The following is a 19846-nucleotide window of genomic DNA, read 5'->3' as shown; positions in this document are numbered from 1 at the left end:
AAAGAAAAGAAAAAAAAAGTCTACAACACATTTCCCACGTTATATTCCTTAACACACTATTCTGGAGGATGGTAATTGGAGTGAAGAGAAAGGTCCTTCGTTTCATTTAGGAAAGGCCACATGCTGTATATTCTACTCCTGGAGGGTCACAATGTTACCAGCATGAAAGGGACAGAGAGGCCCCAGTAAAGAACTCTCCTAGGAACACTTCTTTAGTCACCCCAATTAAGACCCTATATAACAATATACTATGAACACAAGTTGGGGAATTGCTGACACAATTCATCTTTTCGGCTAATCTTCTACTCCCTTCCATGTAACCCAAAAAGCTTGACTGGCATCTGGGTCTCTGGGAAAAAAAAAAAAAAAAAAAAAAATGACACTCCAGAGAAGATATGCTGAGCTTTGAAGAGAACCCACAGAAAAGACTAGATACTCTGCCAAGAATACTGGTTCGGGAGCAAAGACTACAAATCTGAATAGGTTTACCCCTTTGTAGATGTCCACAGCCAGTGTCGAGTTGTCCTCAGGAAAAAGGTCACTATGGGGACTGCTGCTATTTCTACAGACGTCAACCTGGAAGCAAAGCAGGTGAGGAACAACTTTTATTCTTGAGGCCTGGAGTCAGAGAGGAAGCCCAAGTCAGCACAAGAGACGTGTGCTGGAGGTGAGACACTGGACACAGGCTGGGACAAGGGCAGAGACAGGCAGCGGTGTCCCTTGAGGTCTTCCTCCATAATCCTTCTACATCCCCATGTCAGCAGAAACATTTACTGGGCTAGAGTGTGCATGGTAATACATGATGCTGGGTCATCCTAAATGATGACAGGAGGTGAGGGTGCTCAAGACTTCGAAGGCGAGAATAGGGGGTCCTGCGTCAAAGCAGGTTCTACGGATGGGAAACAGGGCAGTAATCAAAACTAGACGGCCACTGGGGGAATCAGGATGACAGATTTCAGAATGACAAAAACAGTCTGTCTAGCCAGTTTCTGTTTTCTGTTTGTGGACTCCTCCCAACCTGTCATCACCAAATGGCAGGATGGGCAATCAGACCAGTAGTTGGTATCCAGGAAACGGGGGATGACAAACAGCCTAACAGATGTGAAGCCACTAACAAAAGCATGAGGCAATCTCCAGTCTGAGATAAGCTCCCTTCCCAGTCGCAGCCCACGCTGTAAACCATGACCACCGCACTGACCTAGGGGGCAGCGTGGAGGCTGGAGCTCTCTTTCCCCTGAGCTCTAAGTCCCTGTCACCTTTTCCCACCCCGTTCCTTTACCCTCACATTCACTACCACCCAGGACCCTGGCTTACTTACCACCTGCTGGTTGGTTTTCTCAAAAAACGCTTCGGCAAAGACTGAGACAACAAAGACGTTGATGATAAAGGAAACAAAGAGAGCAATGCAGGATTCAATGAAAAAGTACTTATTGGCTTCTCGCACTTCCTCCTTATTGGCTCGGTTTACCTGTCTGGACTAGAGAGAAAACAGCAACAGTCATTTTTTGACTAGATGGAACAAGTTCCCTTGTCGTATTTCATCAGTTTGGAGTCAGGTGAAAGATCTAGAGGGCAAACAACTGACCACATGAAATGCAAGAGAACTTGTTTACATCCTGGTTCACTGAGTAAGAACCCGTGACCCCCTGACGACACCACACATCCCCAAGTAGGGACGTGACTGCTGAGCGCTCAGTCACTGTGGCTAAAAGAACCACTAACCTACAAAAACAACTTGATTTCAGACCTAAGGGGCGGATAACCTTAATCACAAAGGTCTCTGAAATCTCCCAGCAAACTGTTGTGTTAGAATAACTGATAAAAACCAGGCTCGACTCTTTCCTCCTGACCTCCAGGAGGCCACTCTGACTTAAGCACAAGAGACACAGTGCACCTTCAGCTCTTTGATGAAGTCCCTTCTCTATGGGGTCAGTAATCTCTGGTCATCTTGGTGATAAATGCCAGGGTCCAAGTGTGTGGTGTCCAATCGTAGAAACATATCTGGCTCTCCAGGGCTCTAGCAATTGTAAACAAAGTATGTGCGCCTTGCAACTAAACCAAGTTATGTTTCTGTTGCGACCAAAGGAAAAGACCCCAAGAACTGTGCAGGCCGCTGACCTAAAGGCCTTGCTCACCTTGACTAGGGCAGAATGCAGGTACATGTTGTGTGGCATGATGACAGCACCCACGATGCCCACAGCCTGCTCGATCTGTGGGGTACGACAGCCTGAACACGATGGCAGGAACATTCCCTTGAGCACCTGGCTCTGGCTGGGTTTCACTGTAACATACTGCATACCAACAGGACAGCCATCAGCCTTGACGGGAGTATGAGGGCAGGGGAGTAACACAGGGCTACGTAACATGCCGCATCCCTCACTACTTCAATCCTTTCTTCTGCAACAACTACACAGGACAATGAGGAATAGAGAACCAGCCGAGAAACCAAGCGGTGCAAGGTCAGAGGATTCAGGACTGGAGCACTGGTGCAACCAGATGTTTCACACTGGACTTTAGGTACACAAAGCAGAGGTGGATGAGTTCCCACGGCGGCGCAACAGGATTGGCAGCATTTCTGCAGTGCCAGGAAGTGGCTTCAACCCTCAGCCAGGCACAGTGGGGTAAAGGATCTGGCACTACCACAACTATGGCTTGGATCTGATCCCTGACCGGGGAACTCCATATGCCACCGGGCAGCCAAAAAAAAAAAAAAAAAGACGTTGACTCAATGTAACCAATGTTCTAAAGAATTCAAATGACTGCTAAGGGCCTTATTGCTTCACAGTAACTCCTATGAGACAGACCCAGGACTATAAAGTCAATTAATTTTTTTTTGCTTTTTTTTAGGGCCACATCTGCTGCATATGGAAGTTTCCTGACTAGGGGTCGAACTGGAGCTGCAGGCCTACTCCACAGCAACACCGGATGTGAGCTGCATCTGCGATGATACCACAGCTCACCGTAACATCAGATCCTTTAACCCTAAAAAGACAAAAAGAAAAAAGGAACAGCCTAGAAACCCCTCCCTAACCCTCTCCAAGGCTGTTCTGCTGTTGGGATGGCCAACTTGAAAGCAGGGAGTCTAGTCTGGAAAGTTGTAGAGAGTCTAGTCATTTTTGACCTAGGGGTCCCTGCAGGCCTTTCTGGATACCAGGCTTTGCTACATTTTATTCCTTCAAAATTGGCCCAGGGCTGAACTAACTTTTTGTTAATACATGTAAAACAATTAAAACATCTTAACATTATAAAAGGAAGGGAAAAAAACTATTTTAAAAAGCTAATGAACAGCCTGTAACACTTGCCTCATATCCAAATGTGAGGGCCATAACGGTGATGAGAAAACCAAAAAATGCTTCTAGCTTCCGCAAGCCTAAAGGGGAAAATGCGGCAGTGAGGTCACAGAAGGCAGACTTCCCCATCAGCCCCATGATGGAAAATGTGGCTCTGACTGACCCCTCCATTCCCACTCTCCTTACCATACTTGTCCAAAAAGAGAAATACAAAGGTATCTGCAATGGTGATGAGAACGCCACCCCAGAGAGGAATCCTAGGTCAGAGATAAGACATGGAGATTAAAAGAAAGAAAAGAAACATCAAGGATCCAGCGTTGGCGCGAGCTGCGGTGTAGGTCGCAGATGTGGCTCGGATCCCGAGTTGCTGTGACTGTGGTGTAGGCCGGTGGCAATAGCTCTGATTAGACCCCTAGCCTGGGAACCTCCATATGCTGAGGGTGCGGCCCTAGGAAAAAAAAAAAAAAAGAAAGAAACATCAAGAAACACTCTCTTCCCAACAGCTCTCCAGATATATAACACTTGGAGAAGCAAGGACTTAGGCGACAGGGAACAATGGCAGGAGGCCAGGCCTTGAGTAGTTTAGGATCACAGCACCAATTAAAATACATTCACTTGGGAGTTCCCATCGTGGCACAGCGGAAGCGAATCCGACTAGTATCTATGAGAATGCAGGTTCGATCCCTGGCTTTGCTCAGTGGGTCGGGGATCTGGCGTTGCTGTGAGCTGTGGTGTAGGTTGCAGACTCGGGTCGCATCCCATGTTGCTGAGGCTGTGGCGCAGGCCAGCAGGTACAGCTCCATTTGACCCCTGGCCTGGGAACCTCCATATGCCATGGTACAGCCCTAGCAAAAAAATAATAATACATTCCCTCAAACTTTGTCTACTATGTCAGACATTTAGGATACAAAGCATACAAAAAGTATGCGTCCTACTTCTCAAGGAGCTCTCTTGTCTAGCTGGATAAACTGACATACAAATAATTCTAATACACACTGCCACACACTGGATAACAGAGGTATGCGTACCCCAACATGAGAACAAAGAAGATATAGAACCTACATCTGCCTTTCTGGCAGTTCCAGAAAGGCTCCACTGAAAAAATAATACTTGAGTTGAATCTTGAAAACTGAAAATGAGTTGCGTTTTTGTTTTTACAGTTGCTTTGAAATCTAGCAAAACGCTGATTCCTTTCTAGAGAAAAAACCCCTCACCTTCCAACAGATAGGAGATTGATGGCAATAGCTGAGCCAATAACTTCTTGCATGTCTGAGCCAATGATAGCCAACTCCACCATTAGCCATAGGATAATTCGCGGAACCTAAACACCAAATGGTAGAAAGACATGGTTCTAAGCGATCATTTCTAAGAACTTCCCCCACAGTTTGGAATTCACATTTTGGCGCTGATCCACAACCAGCCCCTCACGAGCCCCTCTAGAAGATGAAGTACTAGAACCCAGCTCCATCTGCCCCTAGCTGGAGAAGGCAAGGGTGCCTCCACGTGGCAGAGCCCATGAGCCAAGGTCAGGGCAGTAGCCGATTCTGATTTTTTTCTCTTTCCTTTCCACTCAAGAGAGGAATGGAATTTCCATTCATTATTTCCACATAGTTTCTGGCCTAAAAACAATCCTAAAACTTTGAGGGGAAAATGAGGATGATAATATAGTCAAAATACTCTTTGGGAGAGAAGAGAGATACTGCAGAAGAAAATATCTATTCTGACCTTAGATGGAGAGACAAAAGAAACATGAAAAGGTTGGAGTCGTCTGTAATGTATTAATGAACAAGTGAGTTAAAAAAAAAAAAAAAAACAGATATGAAAAGGGACTCTGGGCAAAGTTGTTGGAATTAGGTATCCTATAATAAAATTTGAAAACTGATCTGATCAAATAATCTAGCAGAAAGAAATTTAGTAAATGCTGGCTCACTGAGGCCAGGAAAAACACACCTACTCAGGTACTTACTACCCAAAAAATAAGTCTCAAAAAACAACTCCTAAAATACATGATGAAAGAGAAGCTAAAAGAAATTATAAATTACCAAGGTGGGTTTTTTTTTTTTTTTTGAGAAGCATATAAGTAAAAATAAAAAGTAGATAAAAATACTGTCTCACAGCCAGAAAAGGAGATTAAACATTTGGGACAAGCTGGAGGTATCTTAACTAAAGATCAAGCCAGTTTAAGTCAAAGCTGTCTTCCAGATATTGGAGCCGTTCCTGCCTTAGGCAGCACAAAAAAGGTCAAAAATGTCCAGAAGGGAGTTCCCGACATGGTACAGTGGAAACGAATCTGACTAGGAACCATGAATGAGGCTGCAGGTTTGATCCCTGGCCTCGCTCAGGGGGTTAAGGAGCCGGCATTGCCATGAGCTGTGGTGTAGGTTGCAGAAGCAGCTTGGATCCTGCATTGCTGTGGCTGTGAGGTGGGCTCCCCTAGCCTGGGAACCTCCATATGCAGTAGGTGTGGCCCTGAAAAGCAAAAAAAAAAAAAGTCCAGAAGGAAGCTGTAGAGGACAGTGTCAACTCTAGGGTCAGAGTAAACTGCAAATCATTATTAACAGATCCAAAGGTCCTGCCACATACAGTCTGTCGTAAAAGAAAAAAACTCACTTTTTCCAAATTGATAACAAACAAGAAAATATGTATACTGCAAAGTGACAGGAGTAATACGGGTGTAGGAATGAAAGAGCTTAGAGAGAACGCCCCAGCCCCTTCATGCTAGATGCCAAAAGACAGGGAAAAGGTAAATGTTTGCTCAAACCAAATTTTTCTAAGGCAACTTTCTGGGAAGGGTAAATCTCAAGTTAGATTCTGAAGAAGCACAGAAACACAGCTTAGCAGCAGAGGGACAACAGAACTCCCCGTGGGATTCCCAGTCCTCAGGGCCCCAGACCCCCATGCCCTCCCTCCACCGTACAGTACACAGTGGGGCGGCACAGATTCCTACGAGGAACAAACGCTGCTCACCTTGGGATACTGACGGTGACACACTTCAGCAAGATGCAGCCCAGTGACCACTCCCAGTCTAGCCGCAAGGCGCTGGAGCAGAAGCCCCACGATGGTGGCCAACAGAAGAATCCAGAGCAACTGGAACAAAATCCCACCATAACACTTATTAGATAAGTGGTGATGGGTAGGGGGGGCAGGTTGTGGGGAGGTTGGTCTGCTTGTTTAGCCATGTGAGTGGGAACCACCACAGTGAGGAATAGTGCCCAGGTCAGGAATCAAATGACCTGAGTTCTGCATCTCGTTCTGCCCAGAACCTGCTAGGTCACCTTAAACCCTTCTCAGCCTTAGTTTCTTCCATCTACAGTTTCTCCTTTGTTCCAGGAAGCTATGTGGCTGAAATAAAATTGTAAAAAACAGCTACATGGATAAAATAATTTTTTTTTTTTTTTTAATGGAAAAGTACTTTTCACCTAAGTGTCACAACCAACGAAGGAGCACGTGGGTATGTGGCCGCCAAGGTTGATGACCGACAGGCAAAGGACAGGAAGAGGATGTGGTGTGCTGTGTGTGCTTCAGAGGGACGAGGTAGCACTCGATGTTCACCTTAAATCCAGCCACTGCTCCAGACTGCAAATCAGACTCGATGTTTCCTGGATCCAGGTAGGCAATGCTCATAAGAAATCCTGGTCCCGTGAAAGCCCAGAGTTTACGAAAGCTAAAACACGAGTGCTGTACGAGAGAGGAAGAGAGATCCCAATGATTATCGCCTCCGCACTGCTGAGGTAATTTACCTTCTATTTTATCACACTTAAAGCGACAATCTCAGCTTCATAACAACAAAAGATTTAGGAAGTTGGATATTGGGTGTGACCAATTTTCACTTCCATCTGATGCACTACTTACCACAAGCGGGCCACCTCTGTCCAAAACCTAAGAGCCCAGCTCTTTCCAACAGACTTTCACTCTAAAACCCAAGCAATAATAACAGTACCTCTGTGCCAACCACTACCCAAATGCAAAAAAAGGAACATGAAATTTATACTGTCTTGATCAAAAAATGCATATAAGTAGAACTTGGCAATGGTTAGGGTTAGGGGTTTTCAAAGCCCTCAGTTTCCTTAACAGTTTTTGTTTACTCTGATTACCACAAATTCAGCCTTTAGAGATTGCTTGTCACAATTAGATCTGACACTGCTGTCGATCTTGAGTTGTCCAGCAGACGTTTCACTCCCAGGTTCCCCCTGGATACCAGTGTTTCCTCCCAAGGACCTGTCACGAACCTCCTCCTCAGGAATGGCGATCTTCTCGTCAAAGTAGGTGGTGAAGGGCTCCTCTGAGAGCCCCCCGGGCGACTGCGGGAGAGAGGAGTGACTGTAAGCAGGGTTGATGGCACCAAGACTGGCCGTGTCCCCATGTTCTCCAGAAGCATCTTCTGCATTAAGACATGTGAGAAGAAATTAATTCAACTGAACAAAATACACTAACAACTCATCCTCAGAAATACTGAAATTAAATCTTTTTCATGCTTAAGCACATAAGACCCATCTGACTCTATCTCAATTTCTAGTCCTTTTTATTTCTATTTTTAATAAATTAATTTTTGAATAGGCAATACATTCACATGGCTGAAAATGTGAGAAATGCAAAAATGCGTACGGTAAAAAAAAAGCTCCCTTTCATCCCACTTCCCCAATGGCTCTATATCAGTTCTCAACACTAGTCTCACAATGGTTTCCTCCTACTGTCATACTTCTATTCCTCATTGCCAATTTCTAGAACCATTTCATTTTCTTCCATCATTTTCTTCTAAAAATACTGATGTCTTCAGGGCTTAACACATAACATTGCCTGACTAGCCCCACTGGTAATCGAAAATCACTGGTAATCTAAAATCTTCAGGAGACAGGTGAGTCCATCGGGACACCCTCCTTCCCCCTTATTTCATAACTTACTGAAAGAATCATCCTGGGACATTATACCTCCACCAGCCTTCTCCAAAAATGTGCAAGCTGCAAACTCCTGCCACATTTCAGGCTAAACCCTGAAGCTGCAGGGAAACCAGCAAACAGGAACCCTTTGCCTCCTGACTCAGGCTGGCAGTGAAGAGCTGGGGGAGGGGGAGGGGGGGCCGGCCCTCACGAAGACTAATCACCCGGGTTTCCCAGAGCCCTGCATTTTTTCAGGTAATTTTAAATGCAGGGAGGAGGAGGGTCTGGAAGAAAAGGGCTAATCCACCAGAAAGATACAAAGCTCAGTTTGCTGTAGTCACCAAATGGCTATTTTTAACTACAAGGCTCTAATCTCAGGGTTTCCAAGAAATCTCTGCAACCTGCAATTAGAAAAACAAAAGCTTTCCTTCTGCAGGGAGCTGACCTACTTCACCTTAAATAGTGCTGAACTGAGGAGGACATTTATAGAAAAGGAATGGAAATTCTGAACCAGACCTTTAGAATCAGGAAAGATTAGTCAAAGCACTCAAGAAGTCTAATGGAACAACTCTATAAGATGCTAGCTTAGTATTTTACAGCTCCAGGCAGATCTGAAGGGCTGTGTACAGTCCAAGCACTCTGGAGGTTTATATGCCAGGTCTGCAAAAAATACTGCCTTGACAAGCATTATTGCTATAGAAACCAAACTCACAGCTAATCTTGGCTCTACTCAGAATTGGAAATAAGATATGAGGCCAGTCTCTGGTTACAAAACCATTTTCATTTACAGCCTAGGTCACCAGGTGGTAACCTCTGAATGGAGGAGATCTCCATGAGGACATGGTTGGCGGAGGGAGAGGACATGGGGACAGTTTTTGTTGGGATAGAGGACAAGGACAATATAGTAAATTTCTGTTACTGGCAAAGCCTAATTTCAAATAATAATTAGACAACAACACAAAGCTATAAATTACCAGACGGTGTCTTCTGTTCAGGACCTAATACCATGGCGGATACCTGAGTGCCTGAGTTCTTAGAATAGGATTCTGGAAAGGAGAAAGGGGAGGGAGAGGAATTAGCAAGAAGGAACTAAAACTAACAAGTTCAAAATCAGTCTTCTGTTACTCTGTATGACTGAACGGAAAAGAGTAACCGTTCTACTGAAGTAGATAACCCTGGAAATAATTACAGTTATCAGAACACAGTTAAGAAGATGTTTAATAAAAAATGTCAAAATCTTAATCATGTTTTTGCTGGCAAGACTTCAAAACCAAACTGAAACAAAAGGTATTTCAGGGAAGCAGGCAAATACTTTTCATTAAGTACACACAGAGAGGCTGCTAAGCAATCACCCAGTCTCTGCCTTTGCCTCCAGATTAAGCCAAGTATTTAAAGCCAGACTGACTCTCCCCAAATTCCCATTTTTATGAGTTTTTAAGGGCAGAGATCTAAAAATCCCTCCGACCTAACAATTTAAGCTCACTTTTCAATTTTCTGGAAAGGAGAAAGGGGAAGCGTCTCACCAGCCCTTGGTGGTAGAGGGCCACTATTTCCCAGGCTCTTATTTCCCTGAAGAGAGACCTTAGGTGTAGCGTTTCCGGTCCCATTCCCAAAAATTTCACCAACTGGGAGAAGAAACTAAGGACCATGACCCTCCGTCCTGGGCTCTCAAGGAGAACTGAGGCACCTGGGACAAGGCAGCGTCTGCAGCTCACCTGCACTTCTCTCCTGCACTTCCGCCCCTCCAGGGCGGATGGGGGTGAGGGGGTGCCCCAGGTGTCCAGCATCCCATTAAAGTTTAACAGGGGTGGGGGGGAGAGGAGTAAGCTCCTCGGGCCACAGATCTACAGCACATTCTCCAGTCAACTCCATCCATAAGGCTGATTTTCAAAAATTGTGATCTACTGCTTACCGAATCTACTTCTCAGCTGATCCCAAATTTAGAAGGTGAACTGTTAGCCACCCCTCCTTAAATCCCAATAATAATTATCCTACAGAAAAAGTTGAGAAGCCTCCCCTTAGCTATCTTTTACTACTTAAACAGTCTTTTTTCTTTTACTCTTGTACCTTTGTTCCTCCTGTCTGAATAGTCCTCTACTTTCTTTTTCAGACTATCTACCTATTCTTCTCCTATTTTGCAGAATTACAGAATTCAGACCTGAAGGCAGTGTTAGGTTTCATCTATCTTTTAAAGTTACTAAAACATACTACTAGGTGCTAATCTGGAAAACATAAGCTTTCATTTCTGTACTCACCCATATCAAATATTTTGTTACAAGGAACCACAGCCACGTCCTTCCTATCAGATTTTGAGCCACCAGACGTTTTCACCAACAGACCCCAATAATACAGACTAAATGCAACCACTCTTTCAGCCAGTTACAAGGGTACCTCGCCCAATTGGGTTTTACACATCTGACCACTTAGTAGCAGAGCCTCTTGGAATCCAATCATAGCAAGGTTCCTAGGCCCCACCCACAGCATTTTTTTTCTTTCTCTTTTTTCTTTTCTGTCTTTCTAGAGCAGCACCTCGGCATACTAAATTCCCAAGATAGGGGTCAAATCAGAGCTGTAGCCACCGGCCTACACTACAGCCACAGCAATGGCAGATCCAAGCTGTGTCTTTGACCTATACCACAGCTCATGGCAATACCAAATCCTTAACCCACTGAGCAAGGCCAGGGATTGAACCTGCATCTTCATGGATACTAGTCAGGTTCTTGCCTGCTAAGCCACAACAGGAACTCCTCTACTTTTATTTTATATAGAATTTTAAGAAGCCAGGATAACACATAATAAATTAGAAACTACAGGGCAGATCTGTGACTATGGCGCTTACAAGGAAAGTCTTGGGCTATTTGATATGAGGCATCTTTATTATACTGCAGTCAGCTCTGAGCACAATATTATTAGAATATTATTATTCAGAATAACTCAAGTTTCTACCTGCAACCCTACTCACTAAGAACCAATTCAATTATATTATTTTTGTAGTGATATTCTGTCCCAGAAGGCCCAAAACTCCTCTCCAACCAGGCATTTAAAACATATTTAAAAAGTAGGAAGTGTACTTGTGGCTCAGGTTCAATCCCTGGCCCAGGAACTGCCACATGGCCAGGGCATAGACAAAAAAAAAATAAACATATAAATAATAAAAAGAAAAGAAAAAGCAAACGATTAATATAGTAGTGTGTTTTCCCTAATCCTGTAGTCTGCAGAGGTGATAGTTAAATAATTCTAAACAGAAATATTTCAAGATAAATTTTTTTTGGGTCTTTTTTAGGGCCGCACCCTTGGGTTCGTTACTGCTGAGCCACAACGGAACTCCCTTCGAGATAAAATTTTTAGTAATTATTATTAGTAGTCCAAGTGATTACTCCTATACTAATTACAGAGCCAACAAAATACAAGAAGCCTGGTGATCTCTGTGAAATCTTAGAAACATGAGTTCCTATTGTGGTGCAGCAGAAATGAATCCGACTAGTAACCATGAGGATGCAGGTTCGATTCCTAGCCTCGCTCAAGGGGTTAAGGATCCAGGGCTGCTGTGAGCTGTGGTATAGGTCACAGACATGGCTCGGATCCTGAGGTGCTATGGCTGTGGTGTAGGCCGGCAGCTACAGCTCCAATTCAACCCTTAGCCTGAGAACTTCCATATGCCACGGGTGCAGCCTTAAAAGACAAAAAAACAAAAAACAAAAAAAAAAACAAAACTGTATTATTCTAAAAGAGAAAAATGGATTCTAGACTCCAACTTTTTCACCAAAACATTTAGTCAACAAATTATAAGCTCCACTATTTGCAGTGTCTATAGAACATAACGAGGGCAGAGAACAGAGGGTCAGTTATGCTTGGTGTGCTGCACAGTATTTAAGTCTCCATAAAAATTTAAAACCGTTATGGAAACACTAAGTTAATAAGAGGACAGTTTTGCTCTCTAGGACCATACGACCAGGTCCCTTCAGTCATTTAATTACATTAAGGAAAAGATGAAGTGGAGATACAAGCAACAAAAATCAACCGCTCAATATCTAAAAGACTATGATTAACATTCCTTTGATATTCTAGCTCACCCCCAGCTATTAAGGGTCACCTTCTGGTCAAGCCAGTAAAGTTTCTTCCTATCAAGTAGCAATCAACAGCAGGGAAAAAAAAAAAAAAAAAAAAAAAGACAGCACTCATGGTTCAGTGTAATATAACTATTTTATCCCATTCTTTATCAAAAGTTCTAAGACTGTTTTACAAGATAAGAATGCCAATCAAATTACATTTTCTGTTTGAAACATCAGAAGCCTATATATCTGTTGACCCAGCAATTCCATTTCTAAGAATGCCTACTCAAGAAACACTCACACAAGGAAGTATGTGCAAGAATACTTTCTGGAGTTCCCGTCATGGCTCAGTGGAAACGAATCTGATTAGCATCCATGACGACGAAGATTCAACCCCTGGCCTCCCTCAGTGGGTTAAGGATCTGACATTGCCATGAGCTGTGGAGTAGGTCGCAGACGGGAATCAGATCTGGCATTGCTGTGGCTGTGGCGTAGGCCAGTGGCTGCAGCTCTGATTCGACCCTAGCCTGGGGACCTCCATATGCCACAGGTACAGCCCTAAAATGACCAAAAAAAAAAAAAAAAAAGAATATTTCCCATAGCATTGTTTGTAGTGTCAAAAGACTAAAAACAACCATTCATAGGATGGAACACCATGTCATGCAGCTATGCAGCTGTCATAAATATGGCAGGTCTACACGGATTGCTGAGAAGCAATCTCCAAGATTTGTCATCAAGTTAAAAACCCAATTTATAAACAGTACGCCATCACTTTTGTAGCAAAAAGAGAACATACACACATACATGCACAGACGATACCCAAAGCACAAGCCAAAAACTGGTAATGCTGTCCCTAAGAGAAGGCGTGGCGGAGGACAAAAGGTCAGGCAAGAGGAAGACCTCTCACTGAATACACACTGTATGTGGTTTTGCACTTAGAAAAAAATTCACCAAAAAACTTTTTTTTTTAATGTAAAGGTCAAACAGATTCACTCAGTTTCTCAATGAACACTTCAGGGCCATTCGGTTAACCTCTCTCTGACAAAGCTTCTGCAATGGATTATCAGGGACCTGAAACTGTCTGCTTGGCAGGCATCCATGGCCTTAAGCTAACTTACTACTCCTTGGACACAGTGCGCAGACAGTCATGCTCTGAAATTGCAATTTGGAGGTTTTACCTGAATGCGAAGAATTAGAAAAATTCTCCTCAGGAGGGCATTTCCTGACTCCCTAGTTTGGCGTAAATGGCCCTCTTTCAGGTTGCCCCAAGGCACATCTACTGCTTAGTACTGTCATATCACATGACCCTGAAAGCATTTATTCCTGGATACCATTCTTACAACTTTTCGGTAAGTCTGAAAATACATCAAAATAAAAAGTTGGCCCCCAAACACATACTAGCTATAATAGACTCTGATCACCTAATTAACAATAATTCTATACGTTCTCTTAGTATTTACAAGAAATGCTAGAAGAACAGTCTGGATAGCCCAAACATGTTTTGAAAATTGCCACCAAGAAAATGTGAAATACTGAGTATTAAAATAATACAACTTTAGAAGTTCCTGTCATGGCACAGCGGAGATGAATTCGACTAGGAACCATGAGGTTGAGGGTTCAATCCCTGGCCTCACTCAGTGGGTTAAGGATCCGGCATTGCCATGAGCTGTAGGGTAGGTTGCAGATGCGGCTCGGATCTGGCATTGCTGTGGCTCTGGCGTAGACCAGCAGCTGTAGCTCCGATTCGACGCCTAGCCTGGGAACCTCCATATGCCGCAGGTGCAGCCCTAAAAGGACAAAAGACAAAATATACATACATACATAAATAAAATGATACAACTTTAACTTAAATTTTTTCCCTTGATAGTTAAAAAAAGTTTGAATTTTTTTCCTATAAAATTCTCTTACACAGAGCAAAGGCAGTCATGAAAGACCATTTCACTGATTTTAGAGCTCTGTTCAATGTTGCAAAAGTCTCCCTAAAATTAATTTTAAGTTTTGGAGAGGAATTTTTGTCTTTTTTTTTTTAGTTCCCAGGCTAGGGGTCTAATGGGAGCTATAGCTGCCGGCCTACACCACAGCATTAAGTAGGAAAAGTTTTCAAAGAGGCAACCAGAAAAGTGTTTGCAGGGAATCAGCTGATTTAAATGTGAACAGGAATGTTTACAGTTGACTAGCAAAGACGTCTCTTCTCCCTTCCTGCTGCTTCCTCAGCCAGTGTTCAGTGCCAGCAACATCGTGGTGACAAAATGGAAACTGCCAGATGTACATACAGATCAACGCTTTAAAAAACAATATCGGAGTTCCCGTCATGGTGCAGTGGTTAACGAATCCGACTAGGAACCATGAGGTTGCGGGTTCGGTCCCTGCCCTTGCTCAGTGGGTTAACGATCCGGCGTTGCCGTGAGCTGTGGTGTAGATTGCGGACGCGGCTCGGATCCTGCGTTGCTGTGGCTCTGGCGTAGGCTGGTGGCCACAGCTCCAATTAGACCCCCAGCCTGGGAACCTCCATATGCCGCGGGAGTGGCCCAAGAAAATGGCAAAAAGACAAAAAAAAAAAAAAAAAACCAATATCCAAGGTGTTTATTAGAGAATAATGAGGAGTTGTGTTTAAAAAAAAAAAAAAAGAATCCCACTTGTCTTGAAGAAAATACATTTTTGTAAAGACGTCCAGATTCTTCTAAAATTCCCTTTTCTGCAGAGGTCTACTTTAAGACTAAAGGCCTTGATATGGCTACTAAACCATTACTATTTATCTAACATCTACATTGTACAAGACATTCTTCCTGAAGGTGAGCTCCGGCCCCTGGATGACTGGAAGTCAACACAATTCAGGAATATTCAGTAGTTCAAACAGAGCTAATTGCTGTCTGAACCCTATGTATTCCAATAAGGACAATTACTAGCCATTTCTAAAAATAAGCAATGATTACTTCCTATTTTTCCATTAAAGAAGCACCATTTTCTGAGCCTTTCCATTACAATATCCATCTAATTCCAAAAACTTAATCTGCCCCCACCACAGGTGAGGAGAGCTCAGAAAGCTTAAAAAGCTATGAGAATTTCTAAATTATAACTGAGGATGTGAAGTTTGGAAATATTTTTAAAATTTGGAAAAAAATGGGGAGCCGTGGGTTAACGATCTGGCTTGTCTCTGTAGCACTGCTGGTTCGATTACCGGCTCGGAGCTTCCCTATGCTGCAGGGGCAGCCAAAAACAGAGGAAAAAAGAATTGGATAATAATAATCCTGTTTTTCTCTCATAACAATGAATTTGATATAAAACAAAAAGGGAAAAAAAAGACAGGGTGAAGACAGATTATACCTACTTCCTGACGGAAGAACAAAGCAAAAAAAACCCCTCTGGTGTTCGTTAGTTTAAGAAAAAGGCCTTGAAATGCTAATCTTCTCTACCTGAGTGGATAATGTTTCCGTAAGCTGCAGGTCACACAAGCACGCCCAGTTCATAAAGCACAAACAGTGCTGCTATTGTACAGTGCAATTACCACGCATCAGAGCCTCCCCGTGTGTGGACGGCTGTCTCACCCTCGGGCAGCGGCCACCGAGATACCAGCTTAGACGGTTCTTCATTGTACTGACCTCATATGCCATAGAAATATGCTCAAAACTGGAGATGTCCTGCTTAGTCTACCAGAGAACCACCCTTTCAACTCCACAGCAAGTTAGCTGATTCCGCCTGAGCTGGACTTTTGAAAATCTGTTTTACAAGTTAAAAGAAACACCTGACATTGAGAACCACTCATGATAAGAGAGAAAAACAGAAAATGTTAGGCAGCAAGAAGAGGATAGAGGGGATAAGGCGTGGGGAGCAAAGTACAGTTGATAATGAAGCCAGATGCCTGGGTGTCAAAGATGATAACACTTGGGAGAAATGTGGCCGGGCTGTCAAGAAGGACTCAACAAAAATATCACTCATCGACCAGAGACTTCAGTTATTGGAAGGGCCGAATGAAGAATACCCATTAAAGAGAGCTCTCCACTTTCTCTGCTCAGTGTTCTGAGGCTTAACCAGCTTCCAAACCTCCTTGACGGCTCACGGTCAGGGTCACTAAAACCTTACTTCGGAGACTATAGCTTGGTCTTCATTCCTCCCAACTCTCACAGTGTGAGCTTCCCTGGCTGCCTCCTTACCCCAAGTTCACAACAGGGCATTTCCCTTTGGCGGACCAACCTGCCCTCCTGGCCTGACGCATCTCTCCTGGAACACAACTCCAAGCTCTTCAAAAACATCAGACTCCTTTACACTTAAGAAAGTCTATTAAATCAGTCTATACCCACCTCTTGTCTCGGGCGGTGGGGGGGGGGTGTTTGTCCTTTTACTTGCTAAAGTTAACTCTTCTCTGGCAAATGTTAAGAATGATTATCATTAGATTACATTCAACTTATTTATTCCAGTGACAGACACTGGTGTGCCAATGTAGACTGACCTTAACAATTTTATTTCTTTTTTGGCAGGGAGGGGTACAGGGGAGCACACTCACGGCACATGGAGGTTCCCAGGCTAAGGGTCGAATCAGAGCTGTAGCTGCTGGCCTGCACTACAGCCAGAGCAACACAGGATCCAAGCCTCATCTGTGACTTACACCACAGCTCAAAGAAATGCCAGATCCTTAACCCACTGAGCAAGGCCAGGGATCAAACTTGAGTCCTCACAGATGATAGATTCGTTTCCACTGAGCAACGATGGGAACTCCCGATCTTAACAATTTTAAATTCATATTTTCCTCAATGTTTCTTTTCTCTTATTTTATTTAATGCCCGCACCCACAGCATATAGAAATTTCCAGGCCAGGGGTTCAATATGATCCACACCAGCCTACACCCCAGCTACAGTGATGCCAGATCCTTTAACCCACTGCAACAGGCCAAGGATTGAACCCAAACCTCTGCAGTGACCCACGCCTCTGCAGTTGGCTTTTTTTTTTTTTTTTTTTTTTTTGTCTTTTGCCATTTCTTGTGCCCGCTCTTGCGGCATATGAAGGTTCCCAAGCTAGGGGTCCAATGGGAGCCACAGCCACCGGCCTACACCAGAGCCACAGCAACACGGGATCCGAGCCGCATCTGCAACCTACACCATAGCTCACGGCAACTGGATCCTTCACCTACTGAGCAAAGCCAGGGATCGAACCCGATCCTCTTTCCTAGTCGGATTCGTTAACCACTGAGCCACAGCGGGAACTCCTGCAGTTGGATTCTTAACCCACTGCACCATGGCGGCAACTCCCAATGTTTCTTATCTTGAAGCAAAGAAAAAGTGTGTGTAAAGACAGCAAATACATACAAGATTCTCCAGCCTCATAAATGCCTACTTCTGCTCTTTGGAACCTGCTAAAATTTCAATAATAATAAACCACCTCCTTTCATTAGCTAGGAATTTTAATAGACACTTGATTATTAGTGATAAATGGGACCAAAACAAACAAAAAATAACCCATATAAGATGACCTACTAGCAATAAGCACAAAGACAAGAATGAGAACCCTAATTTCCCAATCTAAGTCTTTACTGGAAACTGGTCCTTACACTAAAAAAAAAAAAAAAAAAAAAAAAAAAAAAAAAAAAACTAAGTTACTCTGATCTTAAATTAAAAGTGGAAGAGGAGGAGAAACTCCCTGATGCCACATCAGGTTAAGGATCCAGCACTGTAACTGCTGTGGCGCAAGTGCAATCCCTGGCGCGGCCTCCCCCCCAAAAAAAAGGCAGAAGAGGAAAATTTAAATCACTGTCCCTTTGGCTTGCTCCCCACTAGTGGGGGTGTCCACACTCCTCTCTGAACTTGTTGTTTTGTTTCTAAACTGCTCCCCTGTGTGCTCTCCCGAATGAGCTGTGCTTATAATAATAAACCTTGTGCCTGCTTTTGGTTTAAAAGAAAAAGTGGGAGAGGAATTAGACAATATTTTTTTCATTCCTGGCCAATGACTTTATATTCCATTATGATCTTATTATAGTTTATCACACATATTTGTTTTTGTTTTTTTTTTATAACACATATTTGTTGTTTTACTGTATCCACGATATTCCTGATAATACCTCGAGGCTCTTCTTTGTGTCTCCAGCAGCCCATAAATGTTAATTGTTCAATATATTAACCTTTCAAAAGAATAAATGGCATCCAACGGGGAGACAAGGATGCAGGTCTTCTAACTCCATATATTCTGCATTCAAATGCTCCCTGCCTTCTTTTCCCATGCATTTTTTATTCAAACCAGAGAGACTCACAAGATTAAAAATAACAATGTTAAGGCAAAAACACTAAACCTTTTAAAGAGGTCATTCCCTGTCCTCCTTTTTTAAGCAGAGGTTTCATAAAGACACTGCCCTCTACTCTCACCAAGCCAGCATCCAATTTTCAACCCCATACAAGTACTAAGTCGTCTTATTCCATATTCCACAGTTAAATAACTGAACTTATATCACGTGTACTTCAGCCAAATCAGGACAGCATACTACTGCAGAAAACTAAGCTGTTTTTTTTTTTCTTTTTTTTCCTTTTTCGGCTGCCTGGTGGCATATGGACTTCCCAGGCCAGGGATCAGATCCAAGGCATAGTTGTGACCTACACCACAGCTGTGGCAACGCCAGTGTCTGTAACCCACTGTGCTGGGCCAGGGATTGAAGGTACATCCCCACATTGCAGAGACACTGCTGATCCCACTGTGCCACAGCGGGAATGCCTCGACATTCTTTTTTATAAATTCAAAGTTTCTCATTTTGTGATTAGTTCCCAATAATGCAACGTATATAAACAGCAACTTTCTTGGAAGGGGAGAACTAGAAGACAAAAAAGTCTTCCATTAGAGCCTTCCAGAGAGCACCAAGCAAACCTGAAGCTCACAGAAAGCACTTAAGTCTGCCAGCAGACATTTCTATTTGTGTACAGGCTAAGGGGGGGGGAATAAAGATGTCTTTGATTCCACAGCACCCACCCAAGCTCTCAGCACTAAAAAGCCAATTAGAGGAGTTCCCACTGTGGCACAGTGGATGAAGAATCTGACTGCAGCAGCTCAGATCACTACAGAGGCACAGGTTTGATCCCTGGCCCAGTGCAATGGGTTAAAGGAGCTGGCGCTGCCACATCTGCAGCTTGGATTCAATTCCTGGCCCGAGAACTTCCATATGCTGAGGGCGCAGCCATAATATTAAAAAAAAAAAAAAAAAGATCAAACGGAAAAGAATCTACTCTGTAGATACTAGTCCCCAACCTCTAACCTTCATTTCACTGAGTCAAAACTGAAGCAAAGCTGCTTAGGAGCTCTGTGGAGTATTCCAAGGGATCACCGCTGATTTCCTAACAGTAGCGTAAGATGAGATTCGCGCCAAGCTTCCTCATTCATTAACAAGAAGTGCTGCCAGGCTGCCCAGAAATTCCCCGCCTGAGTCCCAGGGCCATCCCGGAAACATGAGAAACCAAGAATGCTGCAATCATGGCCTTTTTGGTATTGGGTCAAAAAAAAAAAAAAGTGCCTAGGTTAAGACTATACATGAAACAGTATTCAGTGAAAAACTAAACAAAGATGTTTCATTTACTCAGCACAGCTATCAAGGGCAGACCTAGTATCATACAGCGGTAGTTTCCGATCTTATTTAATGATAAACACCCAGTAGAA

At 43.5% G+C, this 19846-nt stretch overlaps 1 protein-coding gene across 6 annotated transcripts in view; it reads right to left on the bottom strand.

The window, feature by feature from the left end:
• SLC11A2 (solute carrier family 11 (proton-coupled divalent metal ion transporters), member 2) overlaps positions 1–19846 on the bottom strand; it is a 39151-nt gene that overhangs the window by 16423 nt on the left and 2882 nt on the right. For 4 of the 6 annotated variants that reach the window (XM_021081706.1, XM_021081710.1, XM_021081709.1 and 1 more), the window contains exons 2-11: positions 9142–9213; positions 7520–7671; positions 6843–6968; positions 6258–6377; positions 4505–4611; positions 3477–3547; positions 3303–3370; positions 2136–2291; positions 1319–1477; positions 490–576 (exon numbers count right to left, since the gene is read on the bottom strand). In XM_021081706.1, coding sequence (XP_020937365.1) covers positions 490–576; positions 1319–1477; positions 2136–2291; positions 3303–3370; positions 3477–3547; positions 4505–4611; positions 6258–6377; positions 6843–6968; positions 7520–7671; positions 9142–9213 — 1118 coding nt within the window. 6 annotated transcript variants of the gene reach the window in all.

Source organism: Sus scrofa, unplaced genomic scaffold (assembly GCF_000003025.6).
Source record: "Sus scrofa isolate TJ Tabasco breed Duroc unplaced genomic scaffold, Sscrofa11.1 Contig2094, whole genome shotgun sequence".
Lineage (NCBI taxonomy): Eukaryota > Metazoa > Chordata > Mammalia > Artiodactyla > Suidae > Sus > Sus scrofa.
Note: the sequence above shows the minus strand (reverse complement) of the source record. Positions and strands in the feature narration are given on the sequence as shown.